Below are 11,455 nucleotides of genomic sequence, written 5' to 3' on the forward strand. Positions count from 1 at the left end.
CTTTTTCAGTGATGGTTGCCCAATCAAGTTCAAATTTGGTATGGTAGTTCAGTAGGCAGAAATACGTATTTAAATGCTAAGTTTGTCTCTCTACATCTTCTGGTTTGGAGCTGGGGTGGTGGGGTAGATTCCTTAACTATGCATAATGAATGGGCAAAGAGAACTGCTGAGAATGTTACCATTGAAAACTGGGCTGTGCAAATTGTCCTCTGGGATTAATTTATCTTCCACTTGAAGAAAATTCTAAGCATTATCTTTATCTGTCACATTCAGATTAATTACTGTAGCAGCCTCTGTCTGCAAATGAACTTTGTTTTCAAGTTAAGGTCAATTTTGGATGATGTGCACATTCTCAGAAATATGGATTTAAAATAATATTCATACTTTGTTTTGGTTAAATACCATACACAATGATATGTGATAATTTTATTGAATTCTAAATTCAAGATATATGTTAAGATATCCTTTCTTATTATTACTATTTCATTTTTTGAATTTTTTTTGCTGCCTTTATGCTGTTAATTTTAACAGGTAATCAGATAATAAACCCATTTTGTCAGTGCTGAAAAAGTTCTTATTGTAAATTTAGAAGAAAAGGATGAGAGAGCAGTACAATTAATCCCCTGGGATTAATTATCGTGTTTGCCTCAGAATATTTAGAGGCTTATCTTTATCTGTCACATGAACATTAATGAACACTTTTGTCTGTAACTGATGTTTGTTTTGATGTTGAGGTCAAGTCTGGGTGTCGATATTTGCATTCACTGAAAGCTTGCATAATATAAAAAAACCCTGCTTAAATCTTTTTTAAATACATATTTAATTTAGTTTTTTTTTATAAGACATGAGGTTTTCCCTGTTTTATGTAAATACAAGGTTACTATTTACAGGTTTTGGGACATTCAGGAATTATCTTGAAATTTAAAAATATTGTAACAGTTGGAACTTACAATCTTCATATATTTAAAAAAAAAAAGATAAAGTAAAACTCTCATTAAAATGAGCTGCACCCAATATATGTTAAACAAAACACAAACATCACAATTTTTTTTAGGTATTTTCTAGTTTAATGTAGTTATTGATAAAAATGTGTTTGAAACTATATAAAGCTTCACCGGGGTCTGCATTCATTGAAATTGAAATGAGGCAGAGATCTTCAAAATGGCATCAACATTAACACAACAAATGCTTTGGTTAACAAGCTCAACAGCTGATTACATCAGTATACAATGATAATGAAACATGGTTAATGAAATCACAGTAAAACAACCAGAGACAGAAAAACACCAATGGATGCCTCCATTTTGGAAGTGAACACGAGTCTTTGACTAAATGGTTGTGTGGTTTTATGCCTTGTTACATCTGTAGTCTGTACAGTACTCTCAGTAATGTTGGGTGAGGCTGTCGTCTGCTGGTCATGTCCAGGGCTAGAGGAGAGAGTGACCTGTGAAATTGAATCTGAGTTATCTGGCTGTGCTGTTGACAACAGACTTGAGTTGACTGTTTGAGATACTGAAGATGGACTGTAGTTATTTGGCTGAAATGTTGACAGAGTAGAGTTATTTAGTTGAGATGTTGGATGCAGGGTAGAGTTATCTGGTTGAATTGTTGAGATATTCCTGACAGTAGTTTTACTGTTATATTCAAATGTTGAGGACAATGGTGTTGAGACATGACTTGTCACAGTCTTAGTTGTGGGAGGTCTGGCACTAGTTTGTTTTTCTGTTGTTGTTGTTGTTGTTGTTGTCATTGTTGTTTTAGACTCTTGACAGTACTGACAACAATCGCCATGCCTCCCACTCCTTGGATCACAATCAGACATCACACAGGTCAGGAAGGGGTCATCTCCAAGAGGACAGACATCTAAAACATAATTCTTAGTTTTTACATGAAATAAGGAGGCTATACATCTTCTACTCCAAAGAGAACTCCAAAAACTTTTAAATACTTTGTGATTGCCGTTGTTGTCAAATTTTACCCTGTTTAATATATAAAATATGGTTGAAATTTTATCTTCACCCAATCCATTAACTAGTACTGTTCACAAATGGCCATAACTATGTTTATTTCGTAGCTCAGTGTCTTTTTCTTGTAATTTCGATTTTAATATTAAAAGTCACCTACCCGACACCTTGTTAGCTTTAGAGCTGTCGACACAAAGTCCCTGAATGATTTTAATATTAAAAGTCACCTACCCGACACCTTGTTAGCTTTAGAGCTGTCGACACAAAGTCCCTGTATGCACCACTGAAATTTAGAGAAAAAAAATCAAGTCACTCTAGATTTAAAAAATCATAGAAAGTATACTTTATAGGCCAATATGATATAAACTTGAAAATACAATTGAATTTCAAGCTGTTAACCTTTTGATATCCGCAGGGCGTGCCGTCATGAGGAAAGATCACGTGACATTCAGATTTTTCTGGCACCAAACAAGCCAGTCCATAACACATCGACGTCCAGTCACCATGGTGATAATTCTGAAATAAATAGATATCCACTGTAAAAATCAGTGAAAACCTGTTATGTAGAGTAACGTACTAGGCATCGGGGGATTAAAACGTTACTGTTACGAACATTTTCAATGCGTATCAAAGTGTTTTCCTCCTTTTTTTTAATCAAGATTAAAGAAAACGAAGCATTTAATTAAGACAGAATAAATATAACATTTGGACATTCTCACCCTACAAACACGTGAACGATTGCCGTAAGAGCTTTGACACTGTTCGTCTGCTGTATAAACCAGTCCAGGCTGGGGAAGAAAATGGCGGTTCTGTAACGCGGGAACCCCCAGCAGACAATTTCTCCGCTCCCTGGAAGAAGAATTCAGTAATAGATATATTGTATTGTGCACAGACTATAGGTCAGTCAAGTATGCTTACACAAAAATGTAATACCGTGTTATTTTGTCCACATAATCGTAAATGCTTTGGAGTGAACAAGCAGAAAATGTCCAGGGATTCCGTGCTTTTGCTGGGTCTGTAACACGTGACATCTTGGATGCCATTAAATTAAGATTCGTGGCTGAGCACATTTCTGCATTAAGACTTCCGTCATGCGACGCTCCAAAACTAAAATCATGAGAGCATGTGTTCGATTAGTTGACTAAAACCATGAAAGAAAGCACATGTTTGATAATATTATGACTTTTATAATATATTAATATCAACAATAAAAGTGACAATTTAAGTAACTTTTGTTCACATTAGAAAGCGTGTGTTCGATATGCAAAATCTCGATATCATGAAAACATCAAACATATGTTTGTCCTTTGCTAAGCATATCGTACTTGTGTCCGAGTTCATGGGCCGCTACATGGACAGTGAGAGCGTTCACTTTCTCCTCTACCACGGACACCGACCAGTTCCCACACATCCGGCTCAGGAAAGACAATCCTGCAGAAAAAAAACAGCAACCTGTGTAAGATTATTCTCAGAAAACCCGTATAAGTTCTTTAAAAGTGTCATTCAAGTCACCTACCTATCGTTTTTGGAGAGTCTAGATCTCTGTAGTATAAATCAAACCTGCAATAGACATATACCTTTATTTATTACAACTCTTAGTTAAAGGTCATGTGTAATATGGATGTGTTACTTATGAGAAAACACAGCTGGTCGTGAAGTTTTACCCGGTAAATAGAGCCGCGTGGTCGTGTGGTATGATATTCTGTAAGAATTGTTTGGACCAATCAGAAAACTGCCGGAGAACCTCGTAATCATCCACAATGTCACATCCGGGGCACAGAGCGTGGTGGTGAGTCCAAGGCGGACTGTTTGTTTCCTACAGAATTAAACATTATCTTATCATATTCAGTAGTTATAATTCCAGTACAGGTCCTGGACTACCGGTATTATATTTAGGAATCAGTGTGTAGTTTTTGGTATGCTACTCACTGGGTTCAACGATAGTTTAAAGTATTCCAACAATCTATTGGAATTCCCATGGGTACGAATTGCGCTCCGTTATTAGCAGACTTATTTTTATATTCATATGAAGCAGAATTTATACAAAATCTTATGCGTGAAAAGAAGAAAACACTTGCTGTGGCCTTCAACTCGACATTTAGATATATGAGACGTATTGTCAATTAATAATGATAATTTCCATTCCTACTTGTGTACGATATATCCTGGTGAACTTGAGATAAAAGATACCACAGAGTCAGGGTTACTTCTGCTTCATACTTGGATATTTTACTTGAAAAAGACACTAATGGTAATCTAACAACCAAGCTATATGATAAACGTGATGACTTTAAGTTTTTATTTCAGCTTCCCTTACTTATGCAGCAATATACCTTCATCACCTGCATACGGAGTATATATATCTCAGTTATTTGTTATTTACGCAAGAGCGTGCTCTACGTATGAACAATTTCTTAAACGAGGTAAATTATTGACAAGCAAGTTGATGAAACAAGAATATCAACAGTCTCGTTTAATGTCATAATTTCGTAAATTCTATGGTCGATACAATGACCTTGTCAGCAAATACGATTTATCATTGAGTCATATGCTGACTGACGTTTTTCATACCAATTGTTAGTCCATTATTTATACACTGAATTGACGACGGATTTTTTCCGTTATTTCCTGATCATGACAACGAGCACACGGCGGGTGTGACCGGTCGGCAGGGGATGCTCACTCCTCCATGGCACCTGTCCACCTCTGATGTTTCGGAGGTCCGTGTTTGCTCTGCTCTTATTTTGTATATTGTTTAATGGACGTTGAGATTGAATACTGTTCGTTATCTCCATATCCTTCTTTAAAACGTTTCCAACTATCGTTGATGTTCCTGTCACACCCAACAAACTAAACTGATATTCTTTATACTTATTATTTCCATTTCATTGTGAAATAAAATTGTAAATTTAGATTTAAGAACGTTGTTTAATAAATTCAAATTACACGAGGTCTTCCATCTCAATTTCAGTAGTCCCACGATAATGTAAACTTATGTTCAAGATGACGATGATGATGTTGACTTGCGTTAAAGATGATGATGATGATGTTAACTTACGTTTAAGATGTCGATGATGATGTTGACTTACGTTAAAGATGATGATGATGATGATGTTAACTTACGTTAAAGATGACAATACAGGACAGGATGATGTTAACTTATAAATGTTTAAGATGATGATGATGTTAACTTACGTTTAAGATGACGGTGATGATGTTGACTTGCGTTAAAGATTATGATGATGTTAACTTACGTTGAAGATGACGATACCGGACATGATGATGTTAACTTATAAATGTTTAAGATGATGATGATGTTAACTTACGTTTAAGATGACGGTGATGATGTTGACTTGCGTTAAAGATTATGATGATGTTAACTTACGTTGAAGATGACGATACCGGACATGATGATGTTAACTTATAAATGTTTAAGATGATGATGATGTTAACTTACGTTGAAGATGACGATACCGGACATGATGATGTTGAAGTTGTATCTCTCATTGTCAGCTGATTTGAAAATAGCATCAATCTGTCAAAAGCAATCTCAACATATCACATGCATATTTATAATGCACAGCTTATGGAATATTTTACGTACTTAATTTTGGGATTTGTAAAGGATAACGATTTTGGACCATACCGAGTTGACCACATGATCATAAAACTCCACCATCCGGGTCTTTGTGACGTAATCTCTTTCTGAGTCTGGTAGACTTAAGTTTGTAGTAGACAACCATCTGCAGAATTTACGGATTACCTTATATCTTGCAATTATTGTAAATCAGACTTCTTTTGTGTACATGTAAAATAATCAGTTGTAAATTTGTATGGAAATAAGAATCAAACCTTTGATAATTCTTGTAATCGGCCACTATCCCATACTCCACATAAAGTTTGTTTTGGATCACTTGACGCCGCGGTCTGATGAAAGAACTTTTTCGATTAGTTTTCTGGTCACGTGTTATGTGACGTCGTTCGCGGCTAATTCTTTGGCTGTCCTCTTTTAGTGGAGAATCTTCGCTGTCTGAAAAATTAAAGCCGCGGCCTCAAATTCAAACTGATATTAATGCAAATTGTAAATATTTTTACGAGAGACTTTGCAGGCAAAGCAAACGGCCACCATCAAATTTTAAAGAGATAACATATGAAAAAATCTTCAAAACAACACGTGACCGATACCTTGAAGGACCACGGCATCCCGGAAGTAGTCCACCACGAGTTCTATCCTACTGACCACGTGAGGACCTATCTCCCCCGCGGGCGTGTCACTCGCACCCGGGGCCGGTTCTATTAAATGTGAATGGCCGTCTTTGACAAAACTTCCATACTGAAACAAAGCAGAAATATAAATATACGAGTATTGCATTTACATTTTATTGTTCTACTTAAATGCATCAAAGGTTAATTAAAGTAAATTTTAGGATATAATACGTTAAGAAATCAAAATGTAGACTTTCCGTTATAGTAAAGAATTTTAGAAAATTTTAAATTCATATTTCAGTGCTCTTACAAATTTCTGTGACGTCAAATTATTCCACTTGATCGTGATGGCCGTTTTATCTGTGTCATTCACGTAGAATATACTTTCCTGTCAAAGATATAGTAATGTAAAAATATCTATAATGGAGAAGACCAACCTCACTATAATATGAAAATCAAGCTTACAAAGAGGGGAAAATATTTTATTAAGCGTTAGACATGTTAGATGTGGAAATAGAACTGCAAACTTCCGTTTGAAAGAATGGTTGGATGTTATATATTTTTCCCTATTTTGTTCTTTTAAAAGCCACGCACTTAATTGTTAAATTTCTTACAAAAACATTTTATAAAATTTTGTTTTTGTGGAGTACATTATGAATACATATTCACCCCAGTATGTACAGATTCCTCCTGAATAAAACCATTCTTTGTGGCGCTATAAATTCTAGGCTGGGTTACGTGACGTCGTTTACGTTGAGCGTATAAAGATGTTACGCCTGAGCTTGTGGTCATTTTGACGTGTAAGTTTTCAGGGGGCGTGTTGTCTAAACTTCTCCTAAATCTGCCGGATGGATCGTGGATTTCTAGGGTTACAGGCACGGCCTCTGTAGCTTAAATTTAGGATAAGAAACCAATGTAAATAAAAGTATTAGTAACAAAAATAATAAAACCATCTTATTTTAGAATGGCATTTCATTAAAAATTAGTTTGAAAAATCTCATAGATATATAAGTGTCTTAATGATGTAGTTAGTTTTCTTTCACAGTCAGATTAAAATTTCATATAATAATATCATCACAAATAAAGTTATTTTTTACAATTAAGATGGGGAGTGCCTTTGTAACTGATTGTAAAATTTTCTGAAAACTAAATTAATATATTCTTCTGTTGTTTATTTATTTATTTTTGGGACACACTTTACAGTTGTTTAATCAACCGTAAAAGTATGCGTCTAAATATTTAAATGTCAGAATCGTGGATTCCTGTCGATATTTATACAAGTGCTTTTTGCCGTCTGGGATGCCCCTGGTTATGTATACCGTGTGGATTTGATGAGATAAATGGATCGCTAGAACCTAACCGTGTCTCATAGATATACAGATTTCCAGTTTTACAAAATATATACATAAAGTAGAACTTTACGTGTTATATAAATATGTCTGTTATAAGAATTAATATTTATATCTAAGACAAAATGTTTGAAGAGAACAAAAACATGTAATGAAGAAAAATGTATTAAAAATTTTGTATAACGATAATGACTATTATAGTCCGGTTACTTACTTATATTAAAGTTGAAGAGAGTTTAAATAATTATTAAAATATATTGTAGATGTACAATAAATGAATGGACACAGTACTAAATTGTATACATTTTTATGAGAAAAAAATCCAAAATTTTCAAAATTTTTAGATTTCTTAGAATTTTTTTTTTTTAATTGTTTTAACGAACAAAGAGTATTATTTTATACGCGTAACAATGAATTTAAGACCGACATTTTCGGTCGACAATATTGATTAAACAGGAAAACCAATCAAATGACACAAAAAGGACGCATGTAAACCAAACAGACGGACAAAAATATCCGGAAGAATATTAACTAGCGGAATAAGAAAAACTTCTTTGTTTTTAAAAAGAAAAATAGTAAGCATGAATATTTTAACCCTCAAAAGAAAACAAAATCCTGCAAATACGAGTACTGCTGTTTGGAAATGAATTAACCAGAAATTTTAAGACCCGGTAAATTATTATATTTTCTATCAATTTCTTTAAATTTCCGGGAACACTACTGCAAGGCATAAGTTTAATTTTGACTAACAGGGTATAATAAGGTGGGTATAATTATACAAATGTTTTACCTTTTTGGGAGTGGCGAGGCAGGGCAATGGCGGGGATCAATTCCAGACCCCCCATCAAAATGAGGGAGATAGAAATGAGACAAAACATCATCGGGGTCCGATCGAAAACAGAAGTCCGTGCTATATGATATAATGGGCAAGAAGAATGCTACTGTATTCATTGATGTAAAACCTCGTAATAGAAAAAATATCCCGTCTAGTGTGACAGACATGATTATCGCGGGAAAAATCTCGGACGATAATCCGCGGGCGGGGACTTATCGCCCAATATCGCCCTACACATCAACCCACGGGGGAACGAGGCGGAGAAACATTCCCAACGATTAAATTTAGTGACGTCTTCGCTCATTAATTTTAAGTTAATTGGAATGTAAACAATTCACATAAAAATATTTTATATAATTGTAAATTCTTTAACGTACATGGGTCATTTTTAAAAAAAAAGTTTACTTTTTCAATGTACGATTGTTTAAAACCTCTTTAAAGAAAGGGGGGGGGGGGCAGAAAACAAACACTGTCGCATGAAAAAAAAAAACATACAAAAAAAGAATACAGTACTGCATGTACTGTGTATGTCCAAAATTGAAAAATCTTGTTATGTTCCCCAAACGAAGTTGGGGAACATATTGTTTTTACTCTGTTTCTTATTATTATTATTTTTCTTCTTCCTGGGCACTTTTTTGTCCGCGAATGATCTCGTAAACTACACATCCAACCAAGGTGAAATGTTTTTAGGGTCAGTAGACATGTTATGTAGACTTGCGGAACGAAGGTCATTTTGCGCGCACGTGCTTGCGAGAGCGCTCACGTGCAACACGTGAATAACCAATATAATGTATAGTGCCGTAACTTTTCTATTTTTTGATGAAATGTTTTGAAATTCATAATGTAAGGATGTATTAGTAGTATAAACAAGATGACGTGGTCAATATGGGAAGATCTCACGCGCATGCACGTGCGCTACGCTCTGATTGGCTGAAACTAAAGTCTCAATATCTTTCTTGTTTTTTGACGAAATCCTGAATTTTGAACATAGCCATGCATTAGGATATCCTACAAAATGATATATAGGAATTATCATGAAATCACGTGCATGCACGTGCGCTGCAATCTGATTGGCTGAAATTTTAAATAGCTATAACTCCCTTGGTTTTCAACCAAACAGGATGGGATTTGGAACATAGATATATATAATGGACTTCTACAAGAAGATATGGTCACCATGCACATGCATACACGTGCGTGTAGGTGCGCTGCAATCTGATTGGCTGAAATTTTAAATAGCTATAACTCCCTTGGTTTTCAACCAAACAGGATGGGATTTGGAACATAGATATATACAATGGACTTCTACAAGAAGATATGGTCACCATGCACATGCATACACGTGCGTGTACAAACGCTGCAATCTGATTGGCTGAAACTTTAAACAGCTATAACTCCCTTGGTTTTCAACCAAACAGGTTGTGATTTGAATAAGATATATATATATATATATATATATATATATATATATATATATATATATATAGATATATATATATATATATATATATATATATATATATATATATATAATGGACTTCTATAAGAAGGTATGATCACCCTGCACATACATACACGTGCGTGTAGGTGCGCTGCAATCTGATTGGCTGAAACTTTAAACAGCTATAACTCCCTTGGTTTTCAACCAAACAGGGTGGGATTTAGAACATAGATACAATGAAGCGCATTGAAGTGGTAAAATTTTCTGTTTGGATGAAACGTTTTGAGCTATCTTTAGACACGCCCATTTCTTTAGAAAGGAAAACTCGGTCAAATGATTCAATCGAATACCTGTAGAAAAGGTATTTCATAAATATAACACCCAATGAAATTGACGGTCTACATAAACACCGAGTAAGCACGTGTTCGATCGATACACGTGCTATGCTAACTCCAATAAACCTGATAAAATCATAATCATGGACAATTTCGTTGCAATTCGTGTTTTACATATGCGGGTACTCTATACATAGCTCTTTCTTATTTAAAACTCTTTCAATGTAACTTATGTTGCTTGTAGCGGGAAGTGTAGTGTCCTAAATCATTACGACAAATATTCCTTTCTCGTTTCTAAAGAAATGGGCGTGTCATTATGTTATTATTGACGTTCAAAACATGACTCAGAACGTTTCGTCCAAATGGAAAATTTTACCATTTCAATGCGCTTCATTGTAGATGTAATGGACTTCTACAAGAAGGTATGGTCACCATGCTCATGTATGAACGTGCGTGCACGTGAAATGGGTAAAATCAAAAATACACTTGAATGAGCGTTTTTTTTTTATACTTTTGGATTTAGTACTTTAATATTTAGCATATTAAAATATATAGATTGTGTAGAGAATATGATATGGTCATTACGCACTTGCATTAACATGCGCAAGTGTGCAATGATAAAATTTGAATGAACATGGTACAGTTCTGGGTAAACGTTGTTAAAGTCTCAAATGCATAAAGTTTGTCTTATTTAATTACGCTTACAGGGAATAAGACTATAAAAGGGAGTTGGGGAGCGTTTGGGGAACATCTGTAACGGTCCCCGTTACAATTAGCACTAGTTTTGTTTGGGATGACATGGAGGCCCAACCTTTTTAAGTATAAAGTTTTTATACTTCTATAGTTGCCGTATATATTTTAACTTTATTAGCTGCGAAAAAGGAGGACCCTAACGGCCTTTCGCTGAATAAGGGTATTGCAATTATCCCGGCATCCTTAAAAATTTTAAACAACAGAAAACGAGGTTAATTTTTTTTTTACCAGATGTATAAGAGTACAGAACAACATTTAGAAACTGCATTCGAGGGTACGTTCGAATCCTTCATGGAAAGACTTTATTATGTAGATGTATACATACATGTATAGACTGGTATTGCCTGTCTTTACCGAGAGAGATATCAGACAGGCAGAGAGATGTATTTTTCATATGCATGTATACTAGTAATGGAAGCTATAGTACAACGTAATAATATCTCTTTTGAGAGAGAAAGAGAGAGAATGTAAAAAAAAAAGTAAAAGAATTTCCCTTTCCTTGATAAAAAATTACATTTACTTCTTTCATAAATTAAAAAAAAGGAATAGTATTCAAGTGAAATGTTCGAATA

The 11,455-nt window shown here is 34.6% G+C and overlaps 1 protein-coding gene across 2 annotated transcripts; it reads right to left on the reverse strand.

The window, feature by feature from the left end:
* Window positions 1–1,087: 1,087 nt before the first annotated feature.
* On the reverse strand, window positions 1,088–8,524 carry LOC134267369 (metalloprotease mig-17-like). 2 transcript variants are annotated; one of them, XM_062749585.1, is made up of 15 exons: window positions 8,310–8,524; window positions 6,840–7,060; window positions 6,481–6,558; window positions 6,150–6,297; window positions 5,817–5,994; window positions 5,611–5,707; window positions 5,422–5,499; window positions 3,629–3,780; window positions 3,481–3,524; window positions 3,290–3,395; window positions 2,898–3,071; window positions 2,684–2,813; window positions 2,364–2,480; window positions 2,196–2,247; window positions 1,088–1,863 (listed from the first exon to the last, which is right to left on the reverse strand). In XM_062749585.1, the coding sequence occupies exons 1-15, from the start codon at window positions 8,398–8,400 to the stop codon at window positions 1,256–1,258; spliced, it is 2,274 nt and encodes a 757-aa protein (XP_062605569.1). In that variant the 5' UTR covers window positions 8,401–8,524; the 3' UTR covers window positions 1,088–1,255. The 2 variants fall into 2 exon arrangements, with proteins under 2 accessions (XP_062605569.1, XP_062605570.1); XM_062749586.1 differs by lacking the exon at window positions 1,088–1,863 and adding an exon at window positions 1,928–1,979.
* Between the last annotated feature and the right edge of the window lie 2,931 nt (window positions 8,525–11,455).

This window comes from Saccostrea cucullata, unplaced genomic scaffold, assembly GCF_032062105.1.
Source record: "Saccostrea cucullata isolate Sc308-1 unplaced genomic scaffold, CSIRO_AGI_Scuc_v1 ctg832, whole genome shotgun sequence".
Taxonomy (NCBI): Eukaryota; Metazoa; Mollusca; class Bivalvia; order Ostreida; family Ostreidae; genus Saccostrea; species Saccostrea cuccullata.